The sequence below is a fragment of the Palaemon carinicauda genome, chromosome 1, assembly GCF_036898095.1.
Source record: "Palaemon carinicauda isolate YSFRI2023 chromosome 1, ASM3689809v2, whole genome shotgun sequence".
NCBI lineage: Eukaryota > Metazoa > Arthropoda > Malacostraca > Decapoda > Palaemonidae > Palaemon > Palaemon carinicauda.
In genome coordinates, this window is record NC_090725.1 from 300,314,632 (window position 1) to 300,332,425 (window position 17,794).

A 17,794-nucleotide genomic window follows, 5' to 3' on the forward strand; every position below is an offset into this window, starting at 1 on the left:
AAAAAATGTTTGAAAGAAATTATCAAAAACATAACAAAGTACTTTAGTGTTTCCAAGTTATACTAATCTAAGACCTTTAACAAAAAGCAGGTGGATCTGGAAGGTAATTTAATTTATTAATGGGTGGTAAGTGCGGGCGAGTAGCATTCCCACTTTCCTGTCAAGAATATTAAATCTTGGCAGGAGAGTAAAGACATTCCCTATTTTAAAGGAGGAATTATTAGTATGCGTGTATGAAAAAGTAATACTTACGTTGGGTCTTGAGCATTACAGTGATACAAGTAATTTGGTATAACTTCTTCAGCATCCTTCACCATTCCAGAAAATTTGCGTATAAGGTCAGGCCGGGCTTTTTGTAGAAGTTTAGGTCCTATGGGTAAAAAGAATAAATGAGACAAAAGATATTTTAGGGTAGCATGAATGGGCAAATACTATTTTAAGCACCATATTACAAGGTAAGATTAACGAGGGAAAGAAAATAAGTGGTTCTGACAATTAAAAAAAATTATTTTTGGTGACTGGTGTGTAGTCCAAAAGGAATTTCTGGAAGCTAGAACAGGGAATCCAGCACTATAATATACTCTTAAAGAAATACAGTATTGTCTTCCAATGTACTAGGGTTAGTGTATCAACAGGTAAGGCACTCAGTGCGTATAAGAGAGAGAGTCATGTCTATTGTACTCGTCACAGCACCTCCAATGCTGAATTTGTCTGCGGAATGACAACACATAATCCACTGGGAACCAATAATAATACTGAAAATAATGCTTACCCAGGCATTTGTTCAACTTCTGGTTTATGTCAAGGAATTATTGAAGTTTTCCATGATGTAAGCAGAATAGCTTTGCATTGAAATGTGAAAATTATGCAAAAAAAATCTCAAGATATTTTTTAAAAATATTCATGAAAAATATGACATTCTTAATAATTTGTACGTTTCCTAGCTGTACGTACCACGAACCACATCTATTGGAGAGTCCTGGGATCCTCCCAGCTCTGACCAGAATATTCTGGATAGGCCTCCCCCTAAAATCCCCACCTGTTCCACTGCCATGGATGACTGGAGGTCAGCTCGGGTACCAACCTGGCCCATGAACTCCATTACAGTCTTGCTGGGCAAGCCTAACTCACCCCACCTGTGTGATCTAGTGGGGAATGCAGGGTGGGCAGTAAAATAAATGTGGTTCGTGGCAAGTATAGCTAGGAAAAATACAAATTACAGTACTAAGAATTTGTCATTTGTTTCGATGCGATATACTTCCACGAACCACATCTATAGGAGACTCATACTTAGGAGGAGGGTGGCAGAGATACCAAAGGAAAGGGGCCACCCAAGATACGTGCTCAACCAAAAGACATGACCGAACCAAAATTGGGGGAGGTCAACCAAAGGACCAAGACTGCTCGATGCTCTGTCCGGTAGTCCAAAGGAAAATGCTCATGAAGCAGAGAGAGATGAAGGGAAAGGACAAGCTACCATTCCACCCTTCAGCATGGAGTTTCCGGTAGTAGATATATCTGCTGTTGTGCAGCCACGACTTGAACACATCAATGGAATTGACCAAAGTCTCCCAGATAATGTGACGTAAGTTGGACTGCACCTTTCCCCCACCTTCCAGACTTGACTGACTGCCGTATTCTTGGAGAACACCAGAGAAGTCCCAATCCTCCTGACCTTGTACGGCTTCATAGACTTTGAAGGGGCGTCTCCTGCTGACCTGTAGGCTCTTCTAATCGTTTCCCTTATCCAAAACAAGATGGTATTCCTCTACACCAGCTTATCCACTCTACCGGTGGATACAAGGAGGCTCTTCATGGCATATCACAGTCTCACTGTCCTAGCCATGTACTCCGTCATAGCTCGGATAGGGCACAGGAGAAGGTCCTTATTGTTGCCGGACCTTGGAATGGAGGAAACTGAAAACTCACCGAACCTGGGGTCTTCTACTGCGAGGTTTTAAGATTTTGCCATGAAGGAGGGGACAAACCAGAACATTAGCTCCTTCCACCCTCTAGTGTGGCACACTTTATAGGACAGGCTGTGTATCTCGCTAACCCTTTGGATGAGGCTAAGGCTATGAGAGAGAATGTCTTCAACATCAAAACTCCTCTGTCCAGGATGTCCCTGAAGGGCTCGAAAGGGGGGTTCCATCAGGATGCCCTAGACCTTGGCCAAGTCCACCTCTGGAGCCCGTAGGGGATTTTGGGGGCCACAACATCTCGAAGCTCCTCAGGAGCCTAGTCCTCTGCTTCAAGGGCCCCCGGTTCAATCCCTTAAGCGAGAACACTTCGACCACCGTTATCAAGGGGCCTTCATCCATCCTGAGGTACAAGAAGGAAGTCATCACTGAGGTTGCAGAAAACCCACATATATCGGGTGCTCAAGGGGGGTCCCTAGTGACACTACTTCTGAAGATGTATCATGTGCTCGAGGGGGGGTCCCTAGCAATGCTTCCCCTGAGAATGTATCATGTGCTCGACGAGGATCCCTGGCGTCTCTTCCCCTGAGGATGTAACATGTGCTCGAGGGGTGGTCCCTAGCGACTTTTCCCTTGAGGATGTATCATGTGCTCGAGGGGGGGTCCCTAGCAACACTTCCCCTGATGGAGTACCATGTGGTTGAGGGGGTCCCTAGTGACACTTCCCCTTAGGATGTATAGGCTCTCCTGATAGTTTCTCTTAATCAGAGGAAGAAAGGGTTTCTGAATACTTAATTCCAGATCAACAAGATCTCATGAACCAAAAGTCTAATATGTCCCAGATAACTGTTCTATCAGAAAGCTCCCACTACTTTAAGGGTACTCCTTGGGAGCGCCTACTCATTGATGGGGTGGGCAAGGGTTGCCAGATTACAGCAGGGGAATTTGCTTATAGGGTGTCCGCTCCATTTGAGGACTCGAGTGTGGGCATCGGAGATGTTCGTGTGCGAAGCGGGCCATCAGCCGGTTATCTCACTTCTCCTTGACGGGTGGGGGGGAGGGTTTCTTCCGTAGATGCGAAGAATCCTGCTCCATGAAGACGAGTGGGATCCCTGTCCCTCTGCAAACAACGACTTCTCGGAGAGGGGTGAGAGGGGCTGCATGTTCCCCTGGGGGACATGAAGGGGACATGGGGAATGCTTGACCAAGTACCCTGTGCCACTATGAGAATCAGGATTTTACTGCGAAGCAAAGGAGACCTCAGGGTGGCTGGAACCACCTAGTGGTCCATCAACGACTCCGATGTCTGCAATGGTGGCAGACTAAGTGAAAAACTCAAGGTCCTCGGTTCCCTTCTTAATACAGGCACCCTCGGGACTCGTGGTAGCAACTTAGGCAGTTCTCCCGTAGGCTTCAATAATGGGGGGAAAATTGCCAGGGAAATCACCATGTGGCTTGTCCTCCTCGAGATAGTCTCTTATCCATGGGGGGGGGGGGTTTGAGAGGCACCGGACTAAGATGGGGGAACCCCCTCTGAAAAGTCTGTCGTGATCCGAAAACGCAGGTGGGGGAATGCTCTGTCCGAGGACACGAGCGAGGGTTGGTACCGGGAGCAGCGACTGACCGGGGACCAAACAGAGTGCGGTGCCTTCCGGTGTGGTACCTGGGACGGGAGGAGTGGGTCGGAGAGGAGCCATCCGTGGCGAGACGGACGGAGTAAAGCGGAAGGCAGCCAAACGTCTCTACTGCTGGGCTTCCCAGCTCTCGGGTAGCAAAGCGTTTGCAGGAAGTACAGGATCACTTGTGGCCACACTTCTCGATTACCTGAGCGGCTCCGTCACATAGCAGAAACCGCAACTGCCGAAGCCTCATGTGGTCCCATGAAAAGGCGCCCACCAGCTAGGACGTTACCGAGAGGGCTGGACTACCCATGTTGTCTGGCCTGTGCACCATGTGACTCACCACTGACACCGAAAGAAGTGAGGAGGACGTGCAGGGCAGAGGCTGTGAGGGGCGCCAGACTATGACAGGGGAAGCCCCTTTGAAGAACCCGTGATGATACGGAAAGAAGCGAGGACAGAGATGTCTGAGCACAAGGCATTGCGTCCGTTGATGAGGATGTAGCGGCTCCGTCATCTCTGTGCGCGAGGCAGATCGTCCGTTGGTGGGGAGGTAGCGGCTCCATCCCCCTTCTCCTCGTCAACTTGAGCAGTTCTGTCCCATAGCTGGAACCACTTCGCCCAACATCGCCTTACGAAGCACGTCCTTCCGCACCAGAACACCTGGAATGGTTGGTACAGAGACCAAAAGAACATTGGTCTCAGTAACGGGCTGAGACCCAGTACTAACTTACCTTGGTCACCGGTCTGGGCAGGAATAGGTGAAGATTTGGATAACTTGGATGAACGACTTCTCTTGGAAGAAGAAATGTCCTTCTTTGTTCTTTCCGCTCCCTTCCACGTGGGACAAGAAAACACCACACACACATATGACTAAGTTCCTGGAAAAAAAGGTTACTGATTTTCGGCCACTACGAGTAAAGAATGTACAAGTACCCAGGAAAGGAAAATACAAAGAAAAGTAACACAAAAGAAAAAATGTCAGCTAACGGAAGACACGTCGACCTGTGCGACAAGAACTATAATGGAGTTCATTGGCCAGATTGGAACCTGAGCTGACCTCCGGCCATCCATGGCGGTGGGAGATGTGAGGATTTAGGGGAAGGCCTATCTGGAATTTTCTGGTCGGAGTTGAGAGGATCCAAGGTTCCTTCTATACATGTGGTTCGTGGAAGTACACTACATTGGAACAAATAATAATTATGTTAGATGGGTTTATTTTAAATGGAAATTGTGTAGAAATCACCTTTTATGATTAAGAAATGCAAAAGTACTTCCTGATCACCGTCAGTATGCCGTAAGAATAGAGTTTATTATAATAGTTCCTGACACTTGTAAATAAGGTGAATGCTCGCTAGGTCCTGATCGATTGATTGACCAGTCTCAAACATGTGATATTACTATCGTTTGTTATTGTTTTTTTAACAATTTCAAATCATCTCATTTTCCCTGGATGACGCAGCGATTTTTTAGCGAATATTTCTGCGAAATGAGTATCTGATGATCATCGGAGCACTTACGGAAAAATATTGATTGACGCATACAAGTGGCATCACATCACATGGTTACATAACTACCAGCCGAGTATTTTTAAAAACTTATTGTATAAATTGTTTCCCTACTGTGCATGTCACATTGTAAATCCCTACCAGCAATACACAGGAATTGGGGCTTTAGGTATCAGAAAACAGTATTCACTTTATATAAAACACAAAAAACACATTAGTACGATGAGAAATAAAGACAAACCTTATTTTTCTGGCAAAATGATATTGCAACTTAATGCTAACTACCTTCACAAGCAAAAAAGAATAATCTATCTTATTGCTACACATTGTCTCGCTGTAGGTCAATAGTAGTGAGACTCGGCTTGACTCAGTAATAGAAAGTAGTATAAATCCCTATACAGTACTACAATGGATGTTTGGGTAGTATTTTCTTATGTAAACTAATCCTTTAAGGGGGGTAATTCTGTCATAGATTTATTAGAAAGAAATCATAGCCGCTAAACACTGTACCTACATGAGATTCCTTCCCATACACAGTGTACATTGAGAGGGGAAGACCATAGCTAAAACACACCTATTAGGCAGAATATTAAAATACACATGAGAGATAAGACATAAAACATATATGAATAATCATGTATCATGAAGACCATAGATCATAAAGATAGATACCATAAATACACTTGAAAATTAAATATAACAGCACAATTGAAAAGGTTCACCCAAACATCACAATAACAATAGCATGAAATCTCAAGGTAAGGAGGATTACTAAACCACAAGGCTGTGGGTTTGGTCCCACAAAATCATTCAACGTTCCCAGAGATGATTCTCACACAATAAAGTATAGGGGACGGAAAGAGCATCTTTACACATCTTTTTCAAGGTTAAAAAGCTCATGCTTAGAAGATATTAGCCATGTGATTTATATATAATTAAATTAAAAGATTTTGCTTTATAGTATGGCATATATAAAACAATGTCATATTCATACTAAGCAAAAGCATGACATTTAAACTCACCTAGGGGACCAGCAGTTCTCACAATAAATAAAGGATTAAATGGCTGAAGTATTGCACCAATTGCTTTTACCCAAAAGGGAAAGTTATAACGTTCACCAACATCCAATGGTCGCTCTGGGAAGCCCCATGGATCAGCCAAAACCAAGTGTTCAATTCTGCAATGAAAAATAATTAAAACCACATTTAAAAAGCATTGTAAATATAGTGCAAACACAAATCTGTCTTCTCACAATTCCATTAATCATATACTGTAAGATTTGTATCTCATCCTGATAAACCAAAGTTGCCAGACTTGTGTCTGCAAATAGAGGGAAGTTCTCACTGAAAAAGCACCAACCATATGTACAAGTATACAAATGTTCCCTGCTGTGGCATTCAGGTAAGGGTGTTCCCTCAATATAATTTTCAGTATATATATATATATATATAATATATATATATATATATATATATATATATATATATATATATATATTATATATATATATATATAACAAATGTTTTCTTTACTTAATGTATCCAGTGTGAGCTCCTAGTGTACATATTTACCTTTTGTTTCTCTAAAGAAAAGTAAAATTACATCACACTATTTATTCATTGAAATCTGATAAATGGAAAGGGAGTGGACTGTTACCATCATTAGATCAGTGTGTTGGAAAAAGCACAATATCAATTGACATCAATTTGGAAACTTTATATTTACTGTACTAATATAGACCAGGCAAACAAGTCAATACCAAAACAAACAATAACAGCATTAATGACGGTCTCCATCCACTAGTTCACACCATCAATGATAGAGCACACGCCCGCTAATTTAAAACCGGCAATTGCTGACAAATTCTAGATAATATTTGAAAATAAATAAAGCTTGACCATTGGATTACTGTTAATCGGGCTTTTCAAAATGTCGTGTGAAGGTTAAAAGGAATTTTACTGTTCATTTTACATGCACAGGATTAGGTTTCTTAAAGTCATGTAAAACTGTAAAAACCAATAAGGCAATAACAATTTCAGTTACAAGAGAGCCTATATTCCTAGAGCAACAACCTGTATTGTCTTATAACTACAAAATTAATACATGAATCAAATCTACCTTTCAGGATACTTTATAGCATATGACGCTGCTAGAAAGCCACCAAAGGAATGCCCCAACAAGATGAATTTATTTAGATTCATTTTCTCCCTCCATGCTTCTATCGTTATTATAAATTCTCTCTCTGCCTCAAGGGGATCTTTCGTAAATGCTGGGCGCGAGCTTCGACCAAAACCTGTAATAATGAAATGCTGAAAATGAAAATGGCTTTTACAAGTTCATAAATAACTGCAAAAAGATAAAAGTACAAAATACATAGTAATTGTAATAGATTTCACTATCACTCATTGAAAAGGTACAAACATTTGTATGAAACAAGCTTTAAAGGCCTGTAAGGACAATGTCCTACAATGCTTGTAGCACTCTTTTTACCTTTGTACATATTCTGTATAAATACCCTTCATTCTTATGTAAGACTCATTCTTATATGTCAAGCGTGGGATTTTATATTAACCATAAAGTCAATGTAAGAAAACACAAATGCCCTGCATTTTTCACCTGTTCGGTGTCGGTCAGTCACCTACCCAGGTCACTACAATTCCGTCCGCACAGGTCAATGTATTCGACCCATCTTGGAAATAAAGCATCACTCGACTATGGTCTGTCTCTCATACCTCAAAACTGGTGACCCCAGAGTTTTCTCTTAACGGACTTACTACGGCAATTTCAAAAGAAATCATTTGGGCTCGCAACTCCATCCACCTCAACACCATTAACGGACTCATCACGGCGCAAGTTATTTTGCATTTTGGTGTTAGCAAAGTTTTGCTACGGAGCTTCCCTTAAAAGACTCACAACGGCAGTCACCTCAACGCCATTAACGAACTCATCATGGGGCAAATTATTTTGCGTTTTGGCGTCAGTAAAATTTTGCCATGGAGTGTCCCTTAACGGACTCACAACTGCGATTTCGAAAAATCGTTTGGGCTCGCAACTCCACATACCACAACGCCACAAAAACTCATTACGGGGCAAATCATTTTGTGTTCTGGCTGCTTCGAATTTCTACTCCATTAGCGGACTAAATATGGCTCGCTACTGAGTTTCGGAGTGTGAGGTCAGATGAGAGATTCAGAAGTCGTTAGAACCTCGCCCCTCGCAACCGAAGGGCACGGCGCAGTTTTCATGCAAATAACACAAATAGCCACACAAATGTCGATGGGACAGAAGTTACAGCTACCTCCATTCACACCGGACGCAGAGATGGCATGGTTTCAGCGGGCAGTCCCACTTCAGGTTGGCAAACATCACCGACGAATTGAAAAAATCAGACATGGTGATGGTGATGCTGACGCCGGATGTGTTCAAAAGAATCTCCTCCTGGCTGAAACAGAGGCCAGAACCCATGAGGTACAGCGACCTTAGAAATAAACTGACGGAGGTCTATGATCTCTCTGTATCCCTGAAGGCCCAACGCGCCCTCGACCTAATGACAACGTCCCTCGGTGACATCTGTCCCTCAGCAGCCTGGGACGAACTGTTGGACCTCCTCCACCTGAACGAGCTCGACAGCGACGGGTGGCCCAGGGAGATAAGCCTGTCAAGGGAGATCTTCCTCCGTTGTCTTCCCTGAAGCATTCGTGCCCAGCTGGAGGGTGCCAAGGACCTAGAAATGTAATTGTAGGTTGCAAAGGCCGAAAACCTCCACCTGGCAGCCTAGGCTGCCAGATACGTTGCCACCACCTCCATCAACGCTGTCACGGAGGAGACAGATAAGTACCTGGTGGAGCCAGACGATGTAGGGGTCAACACAATCCACGGCGGAAGATCCAAATACCTCCACCCATGGCCCCCACCGCACTGACAGCAGCAGCAATGCTAGCAGGAGCATGGGCAACTAGAGGACCCCTACCACGAGGGCCCCAACCTTCCCAGATGGTGCTATGTCCACCAAGTCTGGGGGAAATGGGCACGAAAGTGTGTCCAACCATGCGCCCATCCAAAACACTAGGTGGGCGACTACGCCTACAAGCAACCATGAAGCAGGTGAGGCCGAATCACACAGGCTTCTACATCCTCGACGTCAACTCAGGAAAAAGGTTCCTGGTGGATACCGATGCTACAGTGACAACAATCCCAGCCCCGAAGGACGATCACGGTCTCCCATCAGACGACAGGGCCGCCTTGGTTGCCGCGAACAACAGCCCCATCACTTGTTACGGGGCGAGGACACTAAAGATATCCATCAGGGGCCGGAATTACAGCTGGCCTTTCCAGATCACAGACGTCAAGGAGCCCCTCCTGGGCGTCGACTTCCTCGCTCACCATGGACTGCTGGTAAACGTGCGTCGCAAACGACTAGTGGACCAGAGGACTTGGTGGTCCCATCATCTCTCCAGTGGGCCCAGCCTCCCCAGGGTGTGCTCAGTCACACCCCACGAATATGGCCACCTGCTGCAGGAATTCACGGAGGTTTTCAAACCCAAGCTCCGTCAACTGGAGGGCGTCCTCGCCAAGCAAGGGATATTCCACCAAATCTCTACGACAGGTGGTCCAACCCACTGCAGGTTCCGACGCTTCTCTCTGCAGAAGTTTCAGGATGCCAAGCGTGCCTTCCAGATGGAGCGTTTGGGAATCTGCAAAAAGGCGTCCAGCCCGTGGGCCTCTCCGCTGCACAGGGTCAAGAAACCCGACGGGAGTTGGAGGCCCTGCGGTGATTATAGACACCTCAATCTGGCCACGATACCTGACCACTACCCATTGCCCAACATGCAGGATCTAAGTGGAGCCCTCCATGGGGCCACTATTTTCTCCAAGACGGACCTTAAAGTTTTAATTTTAAGTCCCCGTGCACCCATATGTCATCCCAAAGATGACCATCACTATCCCCTTCGGATCCTACATCTTCTCCTACCTGACGTTCGGTCTGAGAAACGCTGGGGCTACTTTCCAGCGTCTAATGGACAGCATTTAGGGGTACCTTCCCTTCTGCGCCGTCTACATCGACGACATCCTCGTGTTCTCCAAGACGCGGGAGGAAGACCTGGCGCACGTGAGGATGGTTCTGAAGCTACTGCAGGAGAATGGCCTCGTGGTACACTTCGATAAATGAACTTTTGGGGCTGAGAAGGTGGAGTTCCTGGGGCACGAACTCTCAAAAAGGGGCATGTCAAAGGTGCATTCCATAAACAAGTTCTCGACACTGACCTCCGTGAAGTCCCTCCAGGAATTCATCGGCATACTGAACTACTACCGGAGGTTCCTACCCAACATCACCGGCGTGATGACCCCCCCTTCTCAACGTCCTGAAGGGGAAACCAAAGAAGCTACAGTGGGGTCCACAAGAAGCCTTCACCCAAACAAAGATTGCCCTCTGCAAGGCCACAACCCTGGCCTACCAGGACCCCGGGGCCCCGGTGAGGTTAACTACGGACGCCAGTAACATTGCGTGCGGTGCCGTCCTGGAGCAGGTGATCAACGACATGCCCCACCCACTCATTTTCTTCAGCAGGACGTTCAAACCACCCGAGACTCGCTATAGCACTTTCGACTGCGAGCTTCTGGCAGTGTACCATGCTGTCAGACACTTCAAATACTTGCTGGAGGGAGCCTCATTCATAATCCAGACGGACCACCAGCCTCTTGTTCACGCTTTCACCAGGCCCGGGGACACATGGCCTACTCGACAGCAACAACATCTGGCGGCTATCTCAGAGATCGGCTGTACTATCAGCTACATCCCAGGGAGAAAGAATCCAGTGGCTGACGCTCCGTCAAGAATCGTTATCAACTCCAACCACATTGGGGTGGACTACGAGGACATCGCCTGGGAACAAACGTCAAACGCAAGGTCCTACTTGACCTCCCTTCAACTGGAGGATGTCAAGTTACATCCCAACGGGCCCACTCTGCTCTGCGATACCGGCACAAGCCTCCAGAGAATGCGCAGGAGAGCGCAGGCGCAATCGCAGGACAGTGCTGCGTGCAGGAGGATGCTCGTGCGCAGTTTCCGGTGAATGCACAGGAGAGCGCTGGTGCTTGGGAGAACGGTGCCGTACAGTAGAGCGCAGGCACTTGGGAGAATGGTGCCATACAGTAGAGCGCAGGCGTTTGGGAGAACGGTGCCATACAGGAGAGCTCTGTTGGTTTGGAGAGCACTTTCGTGCAGGAGAGCTTTGGCGAGCCAGAAATCGAGGCTGTGCATAAGAGCACTGATGTCTTGGGGAGCGGCGCTGTTGCGCAGTGGAGTGCTGACGAGCTTGAGCGGGAGAGCGCAGTTGTGCTGGCGAGCGTAGGTTAGCTAGCGAGCTGTCAAACGCGGCTCTTTGGAACAGCGGAGCTGCGCTGGCAATTGGGAGATCGCTGGGGCATTGAAGGGCGCTTAGGACGAACAGGAGAAGACTGGCGGTCGGGTGAACGCCAAAGCGCTGGAGAGCGCTGGTGCACTGCAGGGTGCTGGCGAGCTGGAGAGCATTGGTGTGCAGCTGAATGCTTAGATAGAACTTCCGGAGGATGTACAAGAGGCAGGAACTGTGACGGCAGGTCAGCAGGTTGGCTGGCAGGTTGAATAGGAACAGGGATGTGCCCTCTGGAAGGCCGAATATCCACCGAGGGGGATCGTGAATAATCCACAGAAGAATCCAGGGCCGAAATCCGAGGACTAGAAGCAGCATCGTCAGGAGAAGGACCAGGAACGGCCAAAGGTCTAGGCACAAAAGACGACTGAAGCTGAGGCTCTTCTGCGGGGGACGGCTGTGAAGACGAGGATGAAGAGCCGAAGAGGCGCCTTTTCACCGATGGTGATGGGCAACCTCTAAGGTGGAGTGAAGGGCGAGCTCTGTGACGGAGATGCCCTCTAGGGGCCGTGGGATCAGTAAGCTGACCTTGAGCAGCAGTTCTCCGAAGAGGAGTTTCTATGAGAGAACTCCCCCCCAAGGGAGAGAAGCACTCGCAGATAAGAGAGAGGCGATGGACTTAAGTTTCCCCCTCAAAGGATGAACAGGAACGGAGGAAAAGTAGTCGGCAGCAACAGCTGGAGAATCTGGAGGGGCAGGGTCGTCAGCAGCAGCCACAGAAGACACCTCTAACACCACAATGTCGACGAGAGACAGAGGATCCACCTCCGAAGCCGACGACGGCTGTACACTTGCACCACGGAGGATAAGTTGCAGCAAGGAGTCCTTTAAGGGCGGACCGGGAAGCCCCAAGGACGACCATACATGTAACACAGAAGACAAGGCCTCACCCGGGGGGGCTGCTTCGCTAGGGGAAGCAACACCATCTCTCAAGGAACGGGGTTGGCCACAAATTAAAGGGTCTACGCTACTGCTTGACGGTCTCTCGGAAGAGACCGAACGAGTAGGAGCTTCGGAGGAAGGTCAGGAGGAGGAAGAAGAGGTTTTGGGTTTTATTCCCTTCAAAGAAACCTTTGAAGGAGAAATATCCTGCTTTGACTACTTCCTCCGCCATCGCCCAAAACCTTTCCCACTAGGAGGCAGACCATTCCCGACACTCGTTACACTTATTACCACTATCACACCGTTGACTTCTGCAGGCGGGACAAAGGGTGTGGCGGTTGGTGTCCACGGCTGACATGAAGGTACTGCAGGGCCGGCCTTCAAGTCCAGGGCAGGTACGCATGGTCGGCAGAAGTCAATACAAACACACACTATCAAAGAGAAATCACAAACAGAAAGCATTAATGGTAGTCCAAAATATAACTTGGTGAGGATGAAGAACGGCAACGACCGTTCACCATCCAAGCCAAAAGCAAAGTGAGCTAAATCACTGGTGTGTGAGGCGGGAGAAGTAGCAAGCTACTCCCCCCTACCCCCACTAACTAGCAGAACATGAACTTCGATTTAATTAGTTGTACGGTTCCCTATTGCGCGTAAAACTGAACCACCGTAGACAGAATAACGAGTGCCGACCGTAGAGCATTTGTGAGGTGTACTGACAGCACTAGACCCTGTTATTAAATTGAACAAAGAGAATTATAAATCTTGGTGATGCTCAAGGGCAGGCAGTTATCATTGCATTACTGAATGTGTCTAGTAATTGCTGTTAATGCAGATTAGACTAGAAAATTAATGTCTTTGTCTTTGAATATCTTTCTATTGAATTACAAGTACGAATACTCATCAAATATTTTGGTCAGTCTTGATAGTAAAATGTGGAAATAGTTGAAGTAAATATCCTGATAATTGTGTAAATTATTCAAGTAGGTTCCTAATTCTTTTCATAACGAGATTTTAAGTCAATTTTTCTACATGTAATTGGATGGTTTAATTAAGTGTGATTATTACAGTTGTAAAAGGATGTTATACATTCAATAGATATGACAAATTTGGAGATAATTTGTATTTTTCCCTGACTAATGCAAACCTGGAGTTATTTATGTTATATTCTTTCAGCGGTACCCAGCCGCCTCTATATATACTTTCTCAGCTGTGAGAGACATCACTTTTTATTGCAGGCAGGACTTCTGGGGGAAAGGTAATGGCAGGCTAATTTATATAAATAACTACAGGTTTGTATTAGTTAGGGAAAAATACAAATTATCTCCGAATTTTTTGTTTGTTCCCATACTAACAAACCTTCCGTTATTTATGTAGATGACTCACTCTTAGGTGGGTGGAAGTCCTAGATCTGGCATGGACATTGACCCGGTTTTACCTAGTACAGTATATGACTGTGGTATAGGGAAAACTTTGACACCTTGCTGAAGTATGACTGTGGTCTAGGGAAAACTTTGACACCTTGCTGAAGTATGACCGTGGTCTAGGGAAAACTGACACCTTGCTGAAGTATACAAAGTGAGTATATTCGCAGCCTGTTAGAGGCTGTTATTTGTAGGAAACATCTGAATTTTAAATAGGAAAAAACAAGACATATCTCATTGCTCTCTCATAGATACAATGGGGACATGAACAGTATAAAAATTTTATGACTTATAGTAGGCTACACAAGAGAAGTGATAATTACCTGCAGAGGTTGAAGCCAGCTTGCAGCAGAACCCATGGCCCTGTACCCCAAGAGACGGCAAGATGAAGGAAGGAAAGTCAGACATTCATCCCAGTCTTAAACCGGGTAACCAATGCCCTCAACCAACTGCTACCTGTCCATTAAGGCGCTTGAGGTATCCTAAACCACTTGTTGAGCAGCCTCCACAGGACCGATAATAAACTTATTGAGCCTCCTGTGGGTTACGTCTTTGAGGTAATGGGCTGTGAATGTGGTATGTCTTCTACACACCAACTTGGAGGACCTGCAACACGGAAAAGTTGCGTTTGAACGCTTGGAAAGTACTGATTCCCGACGTCATGGGCTCTAGGTCGACGAGCCTGAAGAGGATCTGGAGCCAAGGCTCTTTGGATCATTTGGCGATGTTAGTCTGGCCCGTATTGCTGCAATGTGTTTAAGATAGTATCTCAAACTCCTCACTGGGCAAAGTAACAACTGATGTGTCGTTGGTTACAGAACGAAGATTCACAATCTGAAAGGGCCCGAATATAAGGTCCAGCACCCTAGGATTTTGAGTCTTAGCAATAAACTCAGAGACTAAGCTGAGCGTCACTTCCTCCCATCCCCTTGAATGGGCGATGTCATATGAGAGGCCATGAAGCGAGCAGCAACGCCATCTTCAAAGTGAGATTTCGGTCAGTTGCATAGCGTAATGGTTTGTAGGGAGGTCTTTTTAGGGACCTCACGACGCGAACCACGTTCCAAGGAGGAGGCCTAACCTCTGACTGAGGGCAAGTGATCTCATAACTCCGTGTGAGTAAAGAAAGCTCCAATGAAGAGGAAATGTTGACTCCTTTCAGCAATAGCCTTTTACCGGCAACACTGAAAGGTGCTTTTCTTCCCGAAGGTATACAAGAAACTCCACTATTACTGGAAGTGGCATCGAGTGGAGAGATATTCCTTTTTCGACACCAACCACAGAAGACTCTCCACTCAGCCTAGACCAAGGCTGAGGACCTACGCAAGTGCCTGGACATTCGCTCCGCAACTTGTCGTGAAAAGCCCTTCTAAGTGAGGAGACGCATGAAGTCGAAGTGACTGCATGGTATTGTGGAAGATATTCGCGTGTGACTGTTTGAGTAGGTCTCGTTGTGGGGGGAGTTCTCTTGGCCGATCTATGAGAAGTTGCAGGAGGTCTGGGAACCACTCTGCATGATGCCATAGCAGAGCTACAAGGGTCATCAATAGGTCTTTGGACGCTCTGGCTTTGTTGAGCAGTCTTCTCATCAGACAAAACTGGGGAAAGGCGTACATGTTGATGTTGTCCCACTGTTGTTGGAATGCATCTTGCCATAGAGCCTGATAGTCCGGGACTGGAGAATAGTTAAGCGGAAGCTTGTTGTTCAGAGATGTTGCGAACAGGTCTACAGTCAGCGAACCCCACAAAGTCAGGACTTTGTTGGCTATCTGACAATTCAAAGACCACTTGGTGCCTACTATCTGAGTCACTCTGCTCACATTGTCCATGAATATAGTGAGCTGATAAAGCCACTGAATGTTCTTCTGAACATCTGAAGATCTTTACTGCAAGATTGGAATAGAGGCTGCAAAAAGGTACTGCCATGTTTGTTTATGTAAGCCACTACTGTGGTGTTGTCTCTCATCAAAACCACAGAGTGACCTGCAAGCAACTGTTGGGACTGATGAAGAGCCAGGTAGGCTGCCCTCATCTCTAGAAGATTTATGTGCCAGTACCTTTCTGATTCTGACCAAAGCAGGTGAGGCCCCCACCCTGCTTTTGATGCATCTGTGAAGAGCATCAAATCGAGAGGGGGAACGAGAAGATTCTGGCCTCGCCGAAGGTTTTTGTCTACCATCCACCAACTCAAATCCGTCATCTGATCCCGAGTTATGGGAACTCGGGTGTCCGGTGGGTCGGAGTGTTGGTTCCACACGGACTTCAGCTGCCATTGCAGGGATCTTATCCTGAGGCGGCCGTTTGGAACAAGATGGATGAGAGAGGTTAGATGGCCTAACAGAATCAACCAACGAGAGGCTGAAAGAACTTTTTTCAGGAGGAAAGGAGCAGCCACTTCCTTCAGCCAGTGTACTCTTTTGTCTGATGGGAAGACTTTCTCTAGGATGGAGTCTATTGTCATTCCGAGGTATGCGTCTCTGTGATGGTTGCAGTGATGCCTTCTCGCGATTTATCAGGACCCCCAGATCCTGACAAAACTCAAGAAGCATATCTTGGTGACGAAGAAGGGTCGTCTCCGAGTCTGCTAGGATCAGCCAGTCGTCCAGATATCTGAGAAGACGGATTACGTTCATGTGAGCCAAAGATGACACTAGGGCGAACACTGGTAAAAACCTGAGGGGCTGTCACGAGACTGAAGCATGGAACCTTAAACTGGTACATCTTTCCTTCGTGAATGAACCTTAAATACTTCCTTAAAGACGGTTGCATTGGGATCTGGAAGTAGGCGTCCTTTAGATCCAGTGTGGACATGAAGTCCCTTGGACGTACCACTTGAATGACCATGTCTGCTGTCTCCATTATGAACTGAGTCTGTTGGACAAACTTGTTCAGAGGGGAGAGATCAATGATTGGTCTCCAGCCTCCAGTCGTCTTTTTCACCAGCAAAATCCAACTGTAAAAGCATGGAGACCCGTCCACTATCGCTTGGAGAGCAACCTTCTGCAGCATGATCTAGACAAAAGGCTCACCAGCGGCTGGAGGAGAAGGTGCTCCTCTAGGGGAAGCAACAACAACCCCACCCCCCCTAGTACCCTGGGGATGCCAGGAGATGAGCGATCTGCGCTCCTGCTCGCTCGTCCCCAATGAGAGTGCGTGTGAGAAGGAGCTATTTAGATATTTGAGGGAGAACGATCGTGCTTAGACTTCTTCCTACGCCTTCCAAACTCCTCCCACTGGGAGGCAGACCACTCTCTACACTCTGCGCAGAGCGAGCCCTGGTCACAACGATGCCCTCAACACGTAGGACACAGAGAGTGCGTGTCAGTCTCCAACAACGACATGAAGGTCTCGCACGTGGTACTCTCTCGCCCTGGACAGGTTAGCATGATGAAGACGATCGCAGAAGGAGGACACGCACACCTAAAAAGAGAAAGCAAAAATTAAAAGGTACAATGACAGTAGGGAGGAGAGCAGACGCGTCCAATCTCTACCGAGCCGAAAGAAATAGGGACATCTCTCACAGCTGTGAGAGATATAGAGGGTAACCCCCAGCCACCCCCTGCCTACCCGCTAAGCGGTTAGGCAGGGTTGCCACTTCACATTAAAGTCTAATGGCTACCTCCAGCTGCCGCTGAAAGAACATCCTATTAAATAACGGAAAGTTTGTTAGTATGGGAACAATTACCTATTTGTATGAATGCTTACTACATGAGAGAAGGTTAACTTGCCATACTTACCAAGTATGTCAAAGGCATACACTGGTCTGTGTGCAGCAATTGAATCAAAATTCAAACACCATAGGCCAACTCCTGAGCCAAAGCCATGTAAAAGGACTAACGGAACATTGGGCGCCTCTTCATTTAAACTTATGGTCCAAACATAAGATTCCTCCTTTCCGACAGGGCAACCAACACTAACATAACGTCCTTTATATGCACTTTTTAGATCTGTTAAATACAAAATAAACAACTGGTTAAGTTTTGATAAATACATATTAAATAAATGTAAAATATCCAAGACCTAGATGTA

The 17,794-nt window shown here is 46.5% G+C and overlaps 1 protein-coding gene across 2 annotated transcripts in view; it reads right to left on the reverse strand.

The window, feature by feature from the left end:
- Positions 1–217: 217 nt before the first annotated feature.
- Positions 218–17,794, reverse strand: part of LOC137658216 ((Lyso)-N-acylphosphatidylethanolamine lipase-like) — a 97,465-nt gene continuing 79,888 nt past the window's right edge. For both annotated transcript variants that reach the window (XM_068392909.1, XM_068392903.1), the window contains exons 3-6: positions 17,503–17,712; positions 7,165–7,339; positions 6,069–6,223; positions 218–370 (exon numbers count right to left, since the gene is read on the reverse strand). In XM_068392909.1, the coding sequence (XP_068249010.1) occupies positions 249–370; positions 6,069–6,223; positions 7,165–7,339; positions 17,503–17,712 (662 nt within the window). In that variant the 3' untranslated portion in view covers positions 218–248. The remainder of the gene's footprint in view (positions 371–6,068; positions 6,224–7,164; positions 7,340–17,502; positions 17,713–17,794) is intronic.